This window comes from Neolamprologus brichardi, chromosome 1 (assembly GCF_056152115.1).
Source record: "Neolamprologus brichardi isolate AB-2024 chromosome 1, ASM5615211v1, whole genome shotgun sequence".
Taxonomy (NCBI): domain Eukaryota; kingdom Metazoa; phylum Chordata; class Actinopteri; order Cichliformes; family Cichlidae; genus Neolamprologus; species Neolamprologus brichardi.
Genome location: NC_142104.1, coordinates 25,003,693 through 25,024,392, shown reverse-complemented (window position 1 = coordinate 25,024,392; position 20,700 = coordinate 25,003,693). Strand labels below are relative to the sequence as shown.

Below are 20,700 nucleotides of genomic sequence, written 5' to 3'. Positions count from 1 at the left end.
CTTTTTTCTACAAACCTCAGAGTAATACTGGAGTCACACAGCAAGCATGCATCAGCTGTTCCTGGATGCAGCCGACTACTGCTGTTACAGGTTTGATGAAAGGGACTCAGACTCATATACTAAACAACCATGCAGTAAAACCACATGATGAAGAAAAGTGGCCTCTTCATAAGGCCTATGATGTTCAAGCTGTGGGCAGTACTTTGTGGGAATATTAATAAGGTCTCAGTGGGTCCGATATGACATTTTGTAAGAAATGAAACATTAAATTAATTGGTACTGCATTACACATTTTTGGAAATTTTATGTCTGAAAATAAAAGTCATGTATTATCTAAATAAGTGCAGACCATTTAAAAATATTTTTAAAGATGACATTTGATACTAAATCATTGTACACCCCATTGATCAGAAAATGCTTTTAATTACTAATAATTATTGCTTTTTCTTAAACTTTTTAAGATAGGAATGATATGTAAGTCCTTCATCAATAATCTTCAGGCTATATAGAAGAACAAATGTCAAGAAAATAGTCTGTATTGTAAAATTACCTAACAGATAAATTACTTACATTAGTTTGTGTTAGATTCGTTGGCTGCACATCCATAATGTCAATCTCACATTCCACCACATCCCAAAGGTGCTCTACTGGACTGAGATCTGATGACTGTGAAGGCCATTTGCCTGCCATGTGATTGGCTGATCCACAGCCACTTTATTAAGTTCACCCAATCGGTTCAATGACTTGCAGTAACGAGTCACTGAATCAGTTGGGTGTTGAGTGTGGAATGTAGAGCAGCTTTATTTTTTGAGCAGTAAGGGTATTCTATATCATTTAAGTGGTGCTCGACCTTTAACTCATGCTTTATCCTTTTCTGCTTAAGGCTCAGGTGAAACCTCTACTCTTTTTCAGCAATTTGAGGCATGATCTCATAGGGGTAAATTGTCTAAAAGTCCAGTAAACAAAGCAAAGGGGAGGAAAAACACATACATGTGTATTTTGGATGTTGCTTCCCTGACTACTCTGAAATAAAACATGTTATGGAAAAAATCTTATAATCACTTAGGGAGTTATGCAAGAAGAATTTGCCTGAATAGCTTGGTGGACACATAATGTGCAGGCTTAAACCTAATTTATTTTTCAGGCACAGAGACACTCTCTGTAGACATGGAAAATGTGGGTGTTTCTGAATGCTGATATCCATTTGTTTTCTTGTGTATTTAAACTACTAAATAACATTTGTTAATTACCAAACGGAAAAAAGACTTATGGAAACCACCACCACTTTGCATGGTTCGATTATCTCTGAAACCTAGGGCCAGTGGTGCCACCTAATTGAAACCACAAGATGGCAGTATATGCACACTGAAAAGTTAAAGAACGGCCAACTCTCTGTGCAGACGTTGTAACAACATTTAAAGCTGCTCTCACTGTGAAACATAGAAATGGACTGCTCCACTAACAAAGCTTCATGGTGAGGATAAATTTACCCTTATTAGGTCTGAGCCCCTGTGTCATTGTGATAATTGTGAAGTTCTCAAATTCTATACAAAACCGGGCAGTATTCAGCACTGGTTCTTTGCATCCCTATAACCTCTGACTGAGACTGAGATATGAGATTTAATTTGTGTCAATTGTCCTTCTTTGTTGAAAATATCTTAAACATTTACAAATATAAATATATTTCTACCTAAATCACCTTTTTACTGATAATCCTTGAAGCTGTTTATCACAATCAGACATGTGTTAATATGAATTCTACCTTTAAAAAAAGCAAATACAAGAAAAAGCAATGTCAATGTAGAATTTAAATGCTCACACTATTAAAGTATGTAATTCAATCAAAAAGCACAAAACAAACCCATTCAGTCAGATTTTCTGTGTGTGGTATGATGATTTAAACAGATCAGCTGCGTTATCAGTACAAGGAAAATTCAAAATTTATATTATTTGGCATTTGGGGCTTTTGATTGTATATCCCTGTGGCTATTCTTTGACCAACTTGGAAGACTCGATCTCTCATTGTCTGAGAGGATTAGCGAGGCATAATGCCACAAGCCTTGTGTTTGGCTAGATGAAGAGTGTTAACACATTGCTGGCAGTCATGCAGACAGCCCTCCAGGGATTGAAGGAATAAAGGTCTTTCAAGATAACAAGATTTCAAGAGCTTGAATTGAAAGAAGGTCCAATTTAATTTCATAGCTGAAGGTTTCATTTAATGGTGACGTCTGACTCCACTTTTAGCCTTGGAAAAACAAAAAACAAAAAAATTCTGAAAATTATAATGTGCATACCAAATATGTTTCTTCCAAATCACATGCCGTGTATCTCTGGATTTATGCGATCTACCTATGAGTGTGAATTTGGTCCGGCACACTGCATGATTGCAGACTAACAAAATAATAATTAGAGCATAATTCTACTGAGTCACTGCTCAAGTTGGCCAAGACTGATGCTTGAAATATAAAGGCTGAGCTGTACTGTATCTTTGTGTTCTTATTTTTCTGATTTTGATGTCTGTGAGACATGCTTTCTGAGAACAACATCAATCAAACTGCAACAGTCAGGAGGTTAAGCCTGTCTAATTGTCATGTGACTCCACTTCTATGGATTTGCAAAGGATGAGCATGTTCCTAGCAGTCTGGAGGCAGGAACACAGACAGAGGGAAAGGTTAATACCACTTGTGGCTTTTTATCCTATTGCCATCATTTGGTTATGTAACACAATTGTCCTCAAGGGTACGAGTTCCACAAGCATAACTACTGAATAACAACATGAGGTATACAGCAGTTTACAGTTGGCATCCACCAGGAGCAATCTTTAATATCCTGCAGTTTACTGTCAATAGTCTGAACTATTAATGTTTTCTATAATTTATGAGTTTCACTAACAGGGGGCACAAAAAACCTTTAAGGCTTCATGTTGAGGAACTCTCCCTGATACTGTATGTGTTCAGGGATCAAACTGTAGGTTTGAGGAGAGCACTTGAGAAGCGTGCAAAAGTTTCTGGTAGTTGCATCACGTTACTGTGTTGCTGTTTGCATCATACAAGATGTTTGGAATTGAACAGTGGATTTGGCTTGTTTTTACAGTGGAAATCAAAGTGACAAACAAGCAACAATATAAAACACCCTCATTTTACTGTGATCATCAACTTCTGACTGAACTTTATTCCATGATAGATAAACAATTTCTTGGAACCTGGACATGCTACATCATAGGATGTGGAAAAATGTGGACAATTATTACTTTTTTTATTGCTAATGTTTTCCTTAGCTATGAGGGTTCGCCACAGGAACTCCATCAGCTCTGCCTGCATACTACCCTGTCTCTAACATCCTCCTCTGTCACACCAAATCTCAGCATGTTATCTTTTACTACATCCATGAATCTTCTCTTTGGTCTTTTCCTCCTGCCTCGCAGCTTCAGCATCATTTGTCCAGTGCATCCAGTATCCCTTCTCTGCAAGTCTAAACCATCTCAGCCTTTCCTCTCTGTCTCCAAAGCACTCAACCTGAGATGTCCCTCTGATACACTCATTTCTAATCTTCTAATTAGGTCATTTAAACTAGACCATACATCACTAAAATAAAGCATGGGTTTGGCCAACTAAATTAAAAAAAAAAAAAGGCGGTTGTACTAAACTGATTTAAAGACCTTTCTTTCATTGTATTTATATGTGTGCATTTATACTGAGTTATTTTACCCATTTAATTAAGAAATTATATTTAAGCAACCTGTCATTATCGCCTGTCACTTTCTGTTTAATATTTCTATAAGAGAAAAACTGTCACTTGGCAAACTGAATTAAATCTAATATATCTATCTAATACAGAGAGAAAAGCTTGGATGCAAGTAAGACCTACACACAAAACCTATCGCACACCTACGGGAGATACTGACTGAATAAAACGAACAACCCTAAAAGTGAAGTAGGATTGACTGACACTTCAGGCAGCCAATCAACTCCCTCTAAACTGTGACTTGAGTCACCGTTTGCGGTTCCGTGATTGCTATTGGTTGGATTAAACATGGGAAGCTGACGTATTCATTGCGCGGGTCTGTCAAAAAAAGTATCTTAATTTTACCCACCTAACGCTTCTGCTGAAACTCGTAATGACTGTATGGCTTTCAGTTAATGTTCGGGTGAATTTTGTAAGTCTTCGGGAAAATTGTTACGTTTAAGGCGCATTTTTTTAGTTAACGGAAAGTAGAGCATTACGTGACAGTCAATAAATTGGATTAGCGCTAAGTCAAGTCACCGGTGAATGATAGTATTGTAAACCTGGCTAGCTAGCTAAACGGACAGGTGAGACTGAGCACTAAAACATTAAAAACGCTTGGACTTAATGTTGTTATGTGCTAAGCATTTTCCTTTGTGTGGTCCTCTAGCTCTTCTGTCGTCTGCTAACGTTGCATGCAATAAAAGGTTTAGGTCTTCAGTAGCTGTCAGCTGGTGTAGAAGTCATTGGGTCATCATGGAGAGTTACAGTCAGCGGTTTGAATCCACCACCGGACGGGACAGTAAATCTCAAAAGAAGAAGGGCTCCACTTCGTCATACACCGATGACGGAGACCGCAAACCAAAATTTGTAAGTATGAAAAGACTAACACGAGCTTTGGTTTTACTCTAACGGTATGATACAGAAAGCATTTGATAAACGCTGCAAATAGATGGTCACTCAGTGTTTACAAGCAATTATATAAGCCCCATTCCGTGCTTCAAGTTATGCTTTCCCTATGATACAACCAGCCTCAGAGAAGGACAGAACAGTACACGGGTAGATGGCCCTCCATATAAGGAATGTAGCAGACACCTTGGATCGGTATTTTCTATTACTTTCAGAACGACCAGTTTGTATAGACAAACAACCACGGTTAGACCTCGTGGTGAAGATGTGTCATGCCTTCGTAATGTGCTTACATGTCTGGGAAGGCTGAGAGAAACGAACAGTTAACAAAGCACAGGAAGCTACACAAGTAATGTTTTATATGGTAGAATTTCTTCGACAGCCATAACCTTGAGTGTTTGTTGACTTTGCATGTAGGAAATCAAAAGGTTAAAATTAGCACAGGGTTTAGCTTACACTAATCCATGCATTCCCTTCTACAAACAAGACAGCATTTAGTCTCTTTGGTATTTGTCGGTTGTTGTTCTTCAGCTAGTCTAGCTGTGTAAACAAAATCATGTTTTTTTTTGTTTGTTTACACAGCTAGACTAGCAATTAAAAAAACAACAACAACCCCAAACCCTTCCCATTTTCTGATAGGAGACTTGCTTGTGACACAGATCTCTTTAAAGCATGCTCAACCTGAAAGTGAGTTTCAGTGCCATAAAAACTTGAGTCTGAGCCTGCCTGTTTAAAGGTGACTGTAGTACTTTGAATCCATCTGCAGGACCTTGCTGAATCTGTGATCTTATGGATATGTAGTTGGGAAAGCAAGAGGACAAAGCCTGTTCTTTTTCCCCAGCCAGGTTTCTTTTCGATTGCTTGATCCAAGACAAAGGTGTTGGAAGCCTTGGTGTGCATTCAGTCTAAAATGACTGCACCAGCCAGATGGGACCAAGAGCTCTCAGCAAATCTTCCTTCCATCAACCAGAGGTGTTTGGCGTAAACAAAGGTGTCCAGTCAAGTGTTGGACACCTTTCTGAGACTAATTTAGAAGGCTTTTATTTTATTGCCTAGTCTGCTAAGAAATGTTAAGACAACTTTATAATTTCTGTTTTAGCCAAACTCTTTGTTCCATAAGTAACTTTGCTCATAGAAAATGTGCAGCATATAGTATAGTAAAATCTCAGTGGACTTCATCTCACATGGAATGAGGCCTTTTGATGTCTTTGCTGTGACTCGGCTCAGGTGGTAATTTTTAGAAGAGTGTTTCAGTGCCTAATTTGTAAGTTAGGAGGATCTGCAACGCAGGGAGGGTGCTGTTCCTGCATGATCCGACACAAAGTAATCCCTGAGTGTTAGTGTCTGTCTGGACGAGAGACACCGAGTTGCTTTCACAGGATCTTTAAATTAGGAGTGCCTTCCTCCTCTTTTAAAGAGGAAATACCAAAGAAGCGAGGTTTTCTTCAGTTGATAGAGTTAACTACATGTTAGTGAATTTTTCGATGACATCCAGTTTCAATAGAGACAGTATCACAAAGCCTAAGGAATGAGTTGTTGCTGTGGAAACAAAAGTCATCTTAAAGCCAACGCCTGCTTTACTAGGATCTCCAACATTTTTTTGAATGCCTCATTGTAAGGGGAGCAATGTAGACCACCCCCATCTATATATAACACCCCACACATGCTGGTTTTATTCTTGATTCACCTTCTTGTCAGAATAACATCTGGATTTCTTGAGATTTCTCCATCTCTGTGTATTTTTTTTTTTTTTAACCAGTAAAAACGATTATTGAAAAACTGCAGCTTGCATTAGTGGGCTTTCTTTTACAGCTTCTCGTGACCTTTGCTTTTGCCTCTTGAAAGCAGAGGTCACCACCATCTCCTCTGCCACAGCTGTAATGCAGGATGTTAGTTTTCTTAATGAGTTAACTGAAATGTTTGTCTGCTGGTAAATGTGCTATATCCATGGTGCGTACTCTCCCAAAGATTGTTCAAAAAGCACTTTATATCTGGTGGAAACATGTCAGATCAGTGTGTTAATGAAGTCGTGAGATGCCTTTTTGCCCTTTTTTTTTTTTTCCGCAAATGGACTAACTGAAGGACTGGAATTGCTGTGGCCATAATGAATTTTACTTTATCAGTAATTACCGTGTTTGGCAAGTTCTTCTTTCATCACAAAAATGTCCTTTTATATAGTTTTTAATTGGTAGTTATTTTGTTGTGTGGCTTTTTGGCCAGTTCCTATCATATTCCAGCAGAGGTAGAACTAAAATGATAAAGTGATTACCGTTGTTATGTAATTAAATTGGAAAATAATATTTTTGAGAAAGACCTCATAGATGGCTACATGTAACAGGTGTTAAGGAAACAACAACAGTATATTGAATTTTTAAATAGTCAAATATCTGTTTTGGAATAGGTCTTAAAATTTGTATTGGTCAGGCTCTGTGTAGCAGTTCATTTGTGATAGAAATGTTGTTTTATATGGTGACCATGTAAAAACTTGATAACAACAAAACAAAAGTCCAGCCAAAATTAATAACCCACACACATGCAAATATTCTAACACTGGCAAATGGTAAACAGTTTTGCCTAGAGGCAACTTTATCAAAAATGTCATGTTTGGTACTTGGTGATGCAGGTTTCTGGGACATGTGCTATAATAAATACAGTAATTTATTTAAATCAACTGTATATCTGGCACACCATGGACATTTGGGAAGGAAAACACATAGTCAGGCCAGTTCTATTAAAGGCAGCGAGTCTTTGCTGATTTAATTGACAGAAGAAATAAGTGCATCTTCCTGATATTTTTGGATCATTCATTATATGGTAAATGGCCTGTATTTGTACAGTGCTTTACTTAGTCCCTAAGGACCCAAAAGTGCTTTACACTACATTCAGTCACCCATTTACACACTGGTGATGGCAAGCTACATTGTAGCCACAGCTGCCCTGGGGCGCACTGACAGAGGCGAGGCTGCCGGACACTGGTGCCGCCGGGCCCTCTGACCACCACCAGTAGCCAGCGGTTGAAGTGTCTTGCCCAAGGACACAACAGTTAAACAACATTAAACAGAAACTTCTATTATGTGCATGAGTATGCAGACCTTCCTGCCAGTTGTTGGACTGGTGTTTAGGTTTGATGTTTTGCAGAGTTGTACTGTCCACTCCATTTTTTTTTTTTAATTGAATGTGAATGTAAAACACCATTGTAACTCTTTGAATGTCAAAATAAGTGTAACAGAGTAGGGACAAACCAATACAGACTTTTCACTGTCTGTATTCTTTTTAGACTATGCTGTATGCTGCAAAGAATGGGGCATGTGTGTTTAGCTGAAATGAAGCAAATTCTTGAAGCCTGAATGTAAAAATGTGCTCCAGAAGGGTTTGTTAGAATATTTGGTGCTTTTGCTTTGTGTATCCTGATTTGTTTCTTTTTGCTCCCCACTTATAGCACTTACCCTTTAGAAACATCACAGATGATGTGGTAAGCTTTGTCAAACTGATATGCTTCTGTGTGTGCTTTGTGTCATCGATCTCTGCAACATCTAACGTCACCTTACTTGAGGTCACTGCTTCTGCTTATTTTGAGCATCATTAACAAAACCAAAACAGTCAGGCATTGGAGCCATTAACATCATAGGACAGACTTCTTGTTTGTAGTTTGTTTCATATTACTAGCATTGCATTCTAGTTTATTACTAACTGTTTTTTTTTTTTTATTCTGCTTGACTACTAACCATTTAAATGTGCTCATAATCATCTAAACTTGATTCTAAGTCTGGAGTAATTTTTTCTATTTTTAATTGTGCTTTCTTTCTTTCTACAGCTGGACAGATTTGCCAGTATTCGGATTCCCGGTAGTAAAAAGGAGCGCCCACCCTTGACACAATCTAAGCACAATGCAAACGACTGGTCCAGTTCTTCATCCTCCACCTCGCATCATTTTGAGGAACTATCGTCAAAGATAAACTCAGAAAAGGAGATCTTGGCTCTTTTTGAAAAGATGATGGTGTGTTCTTACTTTTTGTACAACATTTTCACATTTCATTAAAAAAAAAAAAAAGTGCTACCAGGGACTAAGTGATAAAGATATTCAAAAAGACAAATAATCAATTTAACACAAGTGATGATATTTTTCAAACTTTCATTTTAGTTCAGTAATTTTATGATCATGGCCACAAAGCAGCTGATATTTGGTTGTTGACCCTAGAAACAGTGCAGAATGCTAATGTCTTCCAGAGTCGGTTATGCATTCAAAAACAGCATCACATTTTGGCCACGGTAATGTTGTAGTTTTTTTCTCTTTTCTTTTTTAGGAAGACATGAACTTGAATGAGGACAAAAAGACTCCTTTGAGAGAAAAAGACCTCAACACAAAGAAAGAAATGGTCATTCAGTATATATCAACTGCCTCTAAAACTGTAAGTTTTTAAATATTTACAATATTTCACCTATTTTGAGTTTAAATTAACTGACATTTTATATTTATGTGGTTGAATGTTTGCATTGAAACATGTGTTGTTGATGCTTTTAATTAGCAGTGTCTAGCAGCCTGAAGAAGTTTGATTTTCATACTTTCTAACTTTTTTGAGTGGAAGGTAACTGGTTCAGTTTTGGTAATGTGAGGTACCATCCACACGTGTTTTGGTAAACATCGCTTTTTCTGTGCGTTTTGGCCTTTTTGGAGTTTGAAGTCACAGAAAATGAAGCTTTTGAAACTGTTTCTGTATCAAATTTGAACTTGGAAAATGATTGTGTCAACATCGCATGTGCGTGCATTTATCTCCTTTTTAAACATAAGACTATGACCCATGGTATTGTTTATAGGCCTTTGATTGCCTAGCTTTTCTGCAGTTAGAGGTATATGACCAACACTTTTGACAGCACGTGACATATAATCTTTGCATTTTTATGTGGATGGAAATCTTTTAAGAACAAAAGTGGAAAATTCCACTTTAAATGGTGCGGGTGAATGTAGCTTGAATTTTAGAATACTTGGTCACTGGTTTTCAGTTTCTGGCACCTGTTTAATTGTCTTCTTTAAATGTAGAAGAATATACTTGCCTTGAGTACTCAGCCTCTCACTCACAGCAGTTATCATGACACTTAAGTTAACATTGTGAACAAACAGCTCAGTTAATGTTAAAATAAAATGTATTTATTTATTTTTTATGCCACTTAAGACCAAAAATACATTGTCAAAAATCTTTGAAGAGGAGTGCAACGTCTCATTTTCCACATAGGCACGCACTCTGTTTAGTGAGCAGCAGAGGTGAATGAGCCCTTTGCATATCTGCATTATTCTTGTTGTGTTTTTGTTTTTTGGCCCAGACATGGAGGTGGATTCATTTTATTTTATGATTATAGCAAACATTTACTGCAGGTAATAAAGAGTGACTGGGAAATAGGAAAACAAGTTATTTTTGTGACAGTCATATTATTGATCACAGTATGTAGCATACAGTATGAGGTACAGGATATTAAAGGATATAAATATTTTAAGCTTCCACAAGTCATTGTAAAGCATCAATATATCATTTTTCTTACATGAAAAAGCTAAAAAAAAAAAAAGAACTTCCTGGTATCCAGACATTGTACTTGTCTTTTGCACTTCTTAAAAGTTAATGTTTTAGCTGAAGAAATTGGTAGGGGGAAAACAAATAATTGACATTATGAACAGTAAAGCCTATTCATATTTGATAGCTACAGGTTTTCTGGTTAAGTTGCCATCATGTGTTGCAAAGAAGTATGAAATTTATTATATTTGTTATAACCAGACATCCCTTCAAGTTTGCCTTAGGCTGTCTATCCTTGTCTCTAGTTACCATGGTGACTGGCCTGCATTTGTTACCTTTCATACCTGCATGGTAAAAAATGTGGGCACCAACCAAAAAACAGTGAAATTAATTTCTTTAAGAGAGCAGATTTATAATACTCTGCATTTACTTAAGAAGTGGTTCATTATGTGTTTTTGGAGAGAAGTTCTGAGAAAAAGGTAAACATTTCTGAGGAAATGTGGCGTCACTGAGTTTAAAACACTAAGCAAGGTGAAGTGTATATCAACAAAAATGTTTTTACTTTTTACACAAAGGAACTTGATGTTTTCTTGTTTTGCTTTTGCTTGTTTAACGTGCCATCAAAATAACAACAACAACAACAAAAACAACAACGCGACCTTCTCAGTCATGTTGCTGTTTTCCCAATTAACCTTTAATTTTTAAACCGATGTATGCCACTTGCTTTTCTAGTCTGTGAATTTGGAGATAGCCTTGGAGAGAAACAATTTCCTTGTATGTTGTCACAAAAAATAATTGCTGACCTTTGACATTGTGTTTTGATTTATGTGCAATACCCCTGCTGTGCAGGAAATTGAGTTTTGCCTTGCCTTAAATTGCTTTCAAAGAATCTTCAAAAATATGACTCCTCGATCAACTGAAGCTGAGCATGGGGAAAATTTATGTTAAGACCTGTCAAATGGTCAGAATCTGTGTAAAAGGGTTTATCCAAAATCCATGTGTATTGTTTCCAAGTTGAAAATATAGCACATGGTTTAGCACACAAAAGTCTACAGCATGGGCCTCAAACATGCAGGCGGGGGCTAGAATTGACCTACTAATGGGTCCATGTGCACTAGGGCTTTGCCATATCGTATACCTGTAAAAAGTGTACTTTTAAAAGTGTTATAGCATGATGTTAATTGCTATACATCCCCTAGTACAGCGGTCCCCAACCCCTGGGCCTCGGACCGGTACCGGTCCGTGAGTTGTTTGGTACCGGGCCACGAGAGTTGAGGCTCAGGTGTGAAATGTATAGTTTTCAGGGTTTTTATCGGTTTTCAGCGTTATTTTGTTATCGTTTTGATCGTTAACTCGGTTTTCCTGGGTCTTTTCACGTGTGTTATGAATAAATCTTCTTTTTTTCGGTACCGGTACTAGTTTTATTTTGTTGTATTTATCCGCGACACATTAAAGGCCGGTCCGTGAAAAATATTGTCGGGCATAAACCGGTCCGTGGCGCAAAAAAAGGTTAGGGACCGCTGCCCTAGTACACACAAAAGAGAAGTTGTGAGTCATGCATGTTAGCATGTCGGTCTCTGCTAACAACTTAATACCGTTAACAAAAATAAGCAGCTAGTTCAACAACCTTCAGTAAAGAGCAATGCCAATACTTTGCAAATTTAAAAAAAATTGTGCTAAAGGTAGAAACAACACAAATTTGTTTCACCATTTTATATTGGCAACTGGTGCAACCCTAAAGTAAACAAATTACTCAACCAAGAACTGATACTTCCGCTCGCTAGTTGCACTCCTTAATGACAGGAAGTGCCAAGCTTGGGTGGGAATTATTGTTGTTGTTGCACAGTGGTAAAGCAAGATATTAAGCAGCTGGTTAGAAAACTTGACCCAAAATAACACAAACGTCCCAGGTCGAAACTCTTTTTCAGTTTTCTTATCTGACAGTATTGTGAAGTTCCTGCAGAGTTACATGAATAATTTGCTTTAGTTACTGTAGTGTTAAATTAAAGTTTTAAGCAGTCATTCTATACGTGTACGCTACTTGAGCTGCACTGTGTTAGTTCTTACATTTGCTTTTTTACTATGTCATTTGATATAATGCTGTGTGCCACTAATATTGCACTACGATGCTTCTGCTGCTGGAAAGTTGTTTCAGTAGATTAGCACTTTGATTTAGATTGTGTCTCATTAGTGACAGTAGCTCATTGGCAAAGGTGGATAGAAAATGCTGTTCATTTACTTGAATTAATAAATGTTGCTACCCGCTATCTTTTTTCCTTTCGTCTGAAATATGATTATTGCAAATTTTCTTGAAATATTGTGATATAATTTTGAAGCTATACCACCCACCCATGCAAAGTGTGAAAATTCCAGGGAATTTGTTATATCTTAAATAGTTTAATAAACCGCACTGCTGTTCAAAGTGAAGTGGTCAGAGTATTACTACCATGGAGTGAATGTGTACAGAAAGTATAGGCAGATCTTATCAGGCTGTTTTAATAATGATGTGTAAAGATAAATGAGTTTAGCTCTAAAATTTTGTGCATAGTCTCACTTCAATCTGTAGTGCATATTTAATATGACATCTTAGGCTTTTTTGTAAAAGTTTTGTAAATGAATGGTTCATTAACATTTTCAGACCTTACCTGTGCTTCTACATTAAAGGAAGGTTATGTTATTATGCTTTTTAATTTTTTTTTTAAATAAACTTGTCTGTCTCACTTCAAGATCAAATTGGGCTGTATGTGGCCTTTTAACTAAAATGTCTTTGACACCCCTGGTCTATTGTATGTTAATAGAATGCTCACATAAATGGTACATTATGAGTGCACATAATCCTTCTCCTGTACACACTAGCTTTGGGTCAAGTCTCTTTGAAATTCAGGCAGGTGTCTTCCAAAATGTATTTTCTGTGAAGGTTTCAAGAGTGGAGTACATCCCTGACCAACCTTAGAACTCTAATCAGGCAGTATTAAAAAAACACTAAACAGTGACTCACTGGTCCATTTTGGCTATAACCTCAGTTGAAATGATTATTAAAAGAAAATCACGTGTTATGCTCCAAGTCCACATTTTAACATATGAAGCTTTTAATGCGTCTGGAGTCTATCCATGTTATGTGGATGGACTTGCTGTCACTGGGCAAACAGGGTGCCACGAATGTTCCTTTGATAAGAAACACCAGAAGGACCCGGGCCTGTTTCTACCAAGAGCAGCAATCATACTTTCCTCTTGCTGCTGAAAGCCCAAGAGATCCTGAAAAACAAACCGCCTAGTCATCATCATTTCTCACCAAGATGGGAGAGGCAGTTGATCATTGGGCTTGAAGAGGAAAAGAGAGGGAGGCAGACACTTTCTGTATCCTTGATGGTCTGTTGTGCAGCCAGGCAGTGGTTTGTTTTTGTGAAATTGCCACCACCATTCGACTTAACTCAGCACCGAGCAAGAGACATACAAAGTGGGAGTCGGACTAAGCTGATGATGCTTGCAATCAAGAACCAATTTGTAAGCGGAGCAGAAATGACATGTTTTAGCCGTGGTAACAACACTGGAGGGTTCTGATGTTGTGCGAGTGATAGTTTCATAGGACTACTATCTGAAATGAGTGGAGTGCTTTGATGTGTTTTGTGGTGATGAGCATGAGCCATGTTGTGAAGTCCAATTGAACGTGGAACACATGCCAAATAAAATGTTTTCCCAGAGTTCAATCAGGACAACAAGCTACTCAACAATCAGTATCACATGAGCTAAACCTATACTTTTCTGGCTGCCATTTCAAAAGCTTGTATACCTTTGACTTTTCTATATATGTAACAAGCTTCTATTTATTGGGCTATACGACACATTCTTTGAATAAAAATGACAGGTTTTATCAAGTTGAAAAGTTTTGAAAAGTAAATATATTTGTATTGTTTTTCAGATTAAAGAGGCCTTTCTGTACATATTTCTATAGAGTAGGGCTTTATTGAAGAGGTGTGAGGTGAGAAACAGACTGGATATATTTCTTTTTTTTTTTTCATTTTTCATTTTTTTTTTTTTTTGCCAGCCTGTTGGGATTAGGGATTACATATTCCTTCAGATAGTGATAGATGGTGATATGGTGGTAATCCTAGTGTCTTGTCAGGCTATGAAAAGGAAATTCATAGACACCCCCCCCCCCCCCCCCCAAGGTGCATGCATTCTAAATATATAAAGTTAATAATTAAGGTCTTTTTCAGTAATTTTGGTTGTTGTGTTGTTGATAGAAATTTTATACATTTTAAAACATTTCCATTCAGAAATACCGTAGACTAGATTTGTGTATGGACATGTAAGGTGTGTGTGTAAAGTGGGAACTTTTTAAGGTACATTAAAATGAGCAAGCATAGGAATAAAGCTAAATGCTTTAGGATTGGTCAAAAGTCAGGAAAAACTGGGCAATTTAAACAAAAACAAACAAACTTTTAATTTTTACTTAGCAGAATTTACAAGTAAACGACTGTATTTAAACGATTTCTTTTCCTTTCTTTTCATTTTACAGGGCAGCTTGAGAAGCAGCCATCAGATTTCTCCCCAGGAATTCCTTAGTGAGCTGAAGTCAGGGGTCATGGATGAACGTCTGTTTTCCTGTCTAGACTCACTGCGAGTGTCCCTTACCAGCAACCCCGTCAGGTATGGTACAAGATTCTGACACTAAAAGTGGACTTGCCCTCTTTAGGTTTAATTCCCCTCTCTTGTCTCTGGTAGTTTATTATTTGACAGTACACTGTTTGGGGACACCAGATTATAAACCTTTCTTTATGTAGTATTTCTGTCTCTTATTTTCTCCTCTGTAAGTTCTATAACTTATTAATCTAACCATCCTTTAATCATAATGTTTTTGTGTTTTTTGTTTTTTTTTTGGCATGCAAGTTTAAGTGTTTTGCTGTCATAATGGCAGGTGTCAGTTATAAAGTGTCCAGTCAGTATTGTTGCTAACACACTGACATGTTGTGATGGTTGATGTTTTATTGCATCTTTGAAGCGCTAAAAGCAAACAAACAACTAAGACCAGCTCAATACTGACCTGTCATGTGTCACTCCTGTCTGGTTTCACGCCAGCATCTTGTAGAAAGTTGCCTGCTTGCATTATAAGTATTACTGCCCTCAGCTACCTAAACTGTTTGTGGAAAAAGTAAACAAAAAAACAAGATTTCCTGAAGGTTTAGGTGCCACACATTAGGTTTGATCAGGTTATTTAACCAGTGTCTGTCTTCTCATATTTTTTTAGAGCATTCTCATTCCATATTTATAGTAATCAGATAAATACTAAGATGTACTCTATTTATGTATGTTTTGGGAAAATAAATGTGTATTAAATGCAAAAAAAAATTGTTGGAAGGTTACCGTTAGAAGGTGCTTAATTACTTCAGTTATTTAGTTACTGTTGCAATGAGAGGGCTCTTTCACTCTCATTTCTCTTTCACAGGCATTTTCTGTGACAATGAGCAGAAAATGAGCATCAACAGTGCTCAGTTTGTGTTCATATTTGCATCTTATATTGGTAATAATATTTTTTTTTACTTTCATGTTAACTTTGAGCATAGTTTTCTCTATTTGTAAGGCTAATCTGATGGCAGAAATGAGTCTTACAGCCTAGCAATCAATACTGCCTTTTAGCAGTTTTTGTTTTGTTAAAGAAGAGTGATTAAACTGTAAATCTTGTATCAATATTGATCTAGGTGACTATAATAAATGTGGGTATGTCTGTGAAGGTTCTCAGTCATCCAGGTCATCGTAGTCTAAGGAGATTGGAAAGAAAAGCGTGTGGGTAATGTAGCTATGCTGCCAGTCACAATGCTAATGTGGCTCTATGACTAAACCTCACTTCAAAACTGTGTTAGACTGCACTGATAGGTACTTTATGTACTCTGTAATGATATTAAGACTTTGATTTCAACTAACGGACACTGCTTTGATGGTTTGAATGGTCAGCACAGACACTGAATGAAGTCACCACTCATGATGACAGACTGTCAGTCTTTTGTAAAATAACACAGTCTGGTTTCATCAGAACTCTACCTAAGCTGAAAACATCGGCTTGGATGTTGATCAGTGGGGTTTTTTTTTCTTCCCCCTCTGCACTGAAGCAAACAGCTTACACATTTTCATAATATAAGGGTTATCTTACTAGTGTAGGTTGTAAGACTTTTACGCTTCCTGATCATTCTCTCTGTGCTAGAGCATGCAAGCTGAGTTAATTTGGTACTAATTTGGCACTTTTACAGTCTCACAGTGTGATTCTCGACTCCTTTACTGTATCCACCGCAGCCCCCCCCCCCTTCTTTTTTTTTCTTTTTAAAAGGAAGGCCACAGTGCTAGACCAGAGGACCAGCAAAGCTACAAAATGCAATTGTATTAAATGGATTTGATAAATGGATCTGACAAACAAGTGGAAATTGGTTTTTCATTTTTTATTAAAACTGACCTTCAGGTTTAAGTGCTCAGTTTTTTGTTTTTTTTTCTTTTTTCAGTTTAGCTATATAGTAAAGTTTAGCAACAATGAGAAAAGAAACCTTGAATGCTCTTCCTGTCATATACAACTACCCATGAACAACATGTCAAAATTTGCAAACTGATCATACACATAAAAATAGTTATGCAAAGTAAGAAAAGCAAGGCTGAGATGGTTTGCACACGTACAGAGAAACAATCGTGGATATATTGGATAAGGGATGTTGAAGATGGAGCTGCCAGGGCCACAGAGTGCTGGATGTAGTGAAGGAGGACATGCAGATGGTTGGTATGACAGAGGAGGATGCTAGGGATAGAATGAGATGCAGGCAGATGGTTTGCAGTGCAGACACCTAAAAGTAAGAATGCCTTACCTGTGTCATTAGTTAATTGTACTTTCATATGCAGCTTAATGTTTTTATTGAGGTTGTAGTTTGCAGTGGTTTTAAAACAGACTGTATTTTAAGGACTGGTAATTCAATGTTTAGCTCATCCTCATTTATAATCTATGTTAAAATTATTTATGATCTATGTTTTAGGAGTACTGTATTCTTAGTAGTCAGTGAGAACAATGTCATTCATTGCTCACTCTGTGAAATGACCCCTTTTTGTATTGCAGATGTTCCACATTGCTGCAATTTTAGCCTCCTCCTTCTGTCCCTAGAGAGCCCTCCTGTAGTCGGTTAACTTGCTATGAACAGGACAACATTTTAAAGTTAATTTTTTATATCTGGTTCATAACCGCCTAAGCAGAGTGCAACACTGTGCTGCACTGCCTGGGAACCTTGGAGCCATTCTCCTGAGACTGCGTTAGAAGTCAAGCTACCTTAGCTGTGAAGTTAGCCAGATAAGGTGCCTCATTTTTCTCTTTGATTTATGACTGTTTTTGTTTCCCATGGAGAGGGATGATTAATTTGTTTTCTTTTTTCAATGCTTTTTCCCTTATTCCCTTTTTCGTGTCTTTCTGAAATGATACCCCTCAGTTAAATATTGCTGTGCTTCTTTTGCATCTGATGATGGTGTGCTGTGATTACAGTAAGGCTGTAATCAGTGAGCGTTAATAAATCCTCAGTGCTACGTGTAAATATCAAATAGAAAATAGAAAAATCACACTTGGAGAGCTGCTACTCAAGAAAAAATAGAGTGAACTGATCAGTAGGTCCCAGCTTTTTCAGAGGTTTTAGAGTTCACCTCTGCAACTAAATCTTCCATAAAATTCAAAATTATAATTTTGTAATAATATAATTATCATTATTATTCAGATAAATGTGTACTGACATGACACATGACACTGATGGAGCTCATTTTTTATTGCTCGTGTTTGTATATTAAAAAAAAAATCAAAGCAAATGATGTAGCTCTTTTTTTAAAGTCAGAAACATAGCTGTATTTTGGCACCAATGTATGAGAACCTACATACACTACATGGACAAAAGTACTGGACCCTATGCCTTTTAAATTCGGGTGTTTTCAGTCCTGTTGCCACAGGTGATAAAATCAAGCAACTACCCGTGTAGTCTGCCTTTACAAACATTTGTTAAAGAATGGTTCATTCTAAAGAGCTAACTGAATTAGTGTGAGACTGTAATAAGATGCCATTATTGCAGTGGAAGTATTTGAGAACAACAGAAACTCCATTGCGAAATGGCAGACCACATAAAGGTACATAGTGGGTCGCTAAGTGCCGAGGGGTATAAAAAGTCACCATCACTCTGACTCGGTGATTGCAGAGATCCGGACCTTCTCTGACATTAACATCAGCACAAACACTGCAGCGAGAGCTTCATGGTGTGGTGATGGCTGGACAACTCCTGTAGGTGAAATATGTAGGGAGCTGTCTTCCGGTTGTTATATGACATGTGTTGCATTTAGCACAATACATACCGGCTGAATTGGATTTGCAACATTGGAGTGCAGGTATCTGTTGACAAGGGAGATGCAAACCAGAGCTTTGGAAATCCACCAAAAATGTTTGAAACACTTGGGCTCTACATGCCTTGTACTTTGGGAAAACGTATTCTTCCCATCCCCACAATACATATTTGTGTATTTGGAACACAAATGAGTATTTTCACAGTATCGAAATATTGTGGCATTATATCTTAGATGTAGATAACTATGCCCCATGTGTGTCATTATGAATTACTAATAACATAAAATGTTACCAGGTATGTGTCGTCACTAAGAAAGAAAAAGTTTCTCCTTTCTTTTTTTTTTTTTTTAGATAATTTTTGCACAGCACTTCTCCAAACACTGACGACATTCAGGCAGAGAGTGTGATTGAAGTTTTCTCATTTGGGATGTGGGAGGGTGCCAGATGTTAGGAACCAATGAAACCCAAGTGCTGCCAGAGAATGCTAGATGAGCAGACAGAACAGAATATAAAATACTTTAATCATTTTAGAGTCTAGGCAGACAGCATGTGGAGTACAAAACAAGAATCCGTCTGTGACATAACACGCGCGCGCACACACATATACATATAAATATATGAGATATAATATAGATATATTTATTTATTTATTATTGGACTGAATTTCTGGCAAAGTGATTGTGGTGTTGGAAAAGAGATAATGGGAGCCAGTGTATTCACAAAATGATGTAAGATTTGGCTTTCAGTTGACTGAATCAATATTTGCCCCTTGAGTTTTTTTGGTATGCTGTCTCTTACAGTTTATGCACTTCCACAGCCTGATTTCCCTCAAAGCTATTGTCAGAAGATTTGGTATAAATTAGTTATTCTGTTGAATTCAATTTTATTTATATAGTGCCAAATCACAATAACAATTAAGACACTTAAAATTGTATGGAAATGGTCCCTACAATAATACAGAGAAACCCCAACATGCAGACCGCCCCATATGAGCAAGCACTTTGGTGATAGTGGAGAGGAAAAACTCCCCTTTAACAATAAGAATCCTTGTGGTCCTGTAGCTCGTAGCTGATCTCCAGAACAGAAAAGAAACACTTTCGCCAGTTAAAGTCAGAGATGGTGGAGTAACCACGAGATGCGAACCTGTATTGTTCCATGAGCTACCTGCTGAATAATACTGAGGATGGCAACAATGGTAACTGAACCAGCAAGAGGAAATGCAAACCTTATTAGCAAAGTCTGAACTTGTCCATGAGTAAACTGACAACAGATTTGGGTCAGTCTCTGAAAAATAAAACAACAAAACCCAAAACACTGAGCGCCTGTTAACATGCCTTTAATGTGACTTTAAAGACTACGAGTTTTGATCTGTGAATGCATGATTTAACAGACATGTTTAATAAAAAAATGCAGTCTGTCCAGCTTTATTTGCTGTATCCAAACTTTCCCTGACCTTCAGTTAGGACACACAAGTCATGCTCCTTACATAAACTTTTGCATCGGCCCGATTGTTCTTGCTCTTAATAAGGCTTCTTCAGGCGTTCTGGAAAGCTATTCCATTTTCTCTTTCAGGCCTCTGAGATCTTCAGAATGTCTAAAAGCTAAAAACATCAAACGGCCTTTGAAAGCTGACTTACCACCAGTATCCATTTTTCACTTATGTCTCCACAAGTGTCTTTCATATTTGTTTCAGGAAAGCCTCACAGTGCAGGTATCCTGGTTTCCTCTGTAATTCCTGCTTGAGATCATCTGATTGTTCTTCTTTGCTCTCTGCCTGAACTGTTGATGATGAAAAACTTGCATACAGTTGCCACTGGGCTATGAATTTCAATAAAGCTCTTATCAAGACCTCTATAACCAAAATCCTACAGTACTGACTGGGTAGGGACCAATGTAGAAGTCTTTTTTTCCTCTCTGAAACTTGAGAGTATTTTTTCTGATCTACCTTGGCAGCAGTCTTTTTTTTTTTTATCTACATTTGTAAAGCCATCACTGTTTTTGTCAGCCTCTTTCCATCTAACCCTGACACGCTCTTATAGTAGTAAATGATGGTACAAGGCTATGTTTCAGTGCAGTTACTCTATATATAATATATACAAGTGGAGATGTATGCAGAAAATGTTTGTATATGGCATTTTGTTTTTGTTTTTCTTTACCTTTTTAAAACACTGCAGAAGTCATGCTGGGAATCAGACAGCTGGTCTCCCCCCCCCCCCCCCC

The 20,700-nt window shown here is 37.4% G+C and overlaps 1 protein-coding gene across 5 annotated transcripts in view; it reads left to right on the top strand.

Annotated features, from left to right (window-relative positions):
- The first annotated feature begins 4,042 nt into the window (after positions 1 to 4,042).
- The window catches only part of diaph3 (diaphanous-related formin 3), a 161,551-nt gene continuing 144,893 nt past the window's right edge, over positions 4,043 to 20,700 (top strand). For 2 of the 5 annotated variants that reach the window (XM_087839700.1, XM_087839690.1), the window contains exons 1-5: positions 4,043 to 4,593; positions 8,072 to 8,104; positions 8,447 to 8,629; positions 8,937 to 9,041; positions 14,656 to 14,786. In XM_087839700.1, coding sequence (XP_087695826.1) covers positions 4,351 to 4,593; positions 8,072 to 8,104; positions 8,447 to 8,629; positions 8,937 to 9,041; positions 14,656 to 14,786 — 695 coding nt within the window. In that variant the 5' untranslated portion in view covers positions 4,043 to 4,350. The remainder of the gene's footprint in view (positions 4,594 to 8,071; positions 8,105 to 8,446; positions 8,630 to 8,936; positions 9,042 to 14,655; positions 14,787 to 20,700) is intronic. The other 3 variants (XM_087839718.1, XM_087839711.1, XM_087839696.1) reach the window with 3 other exon arrangements.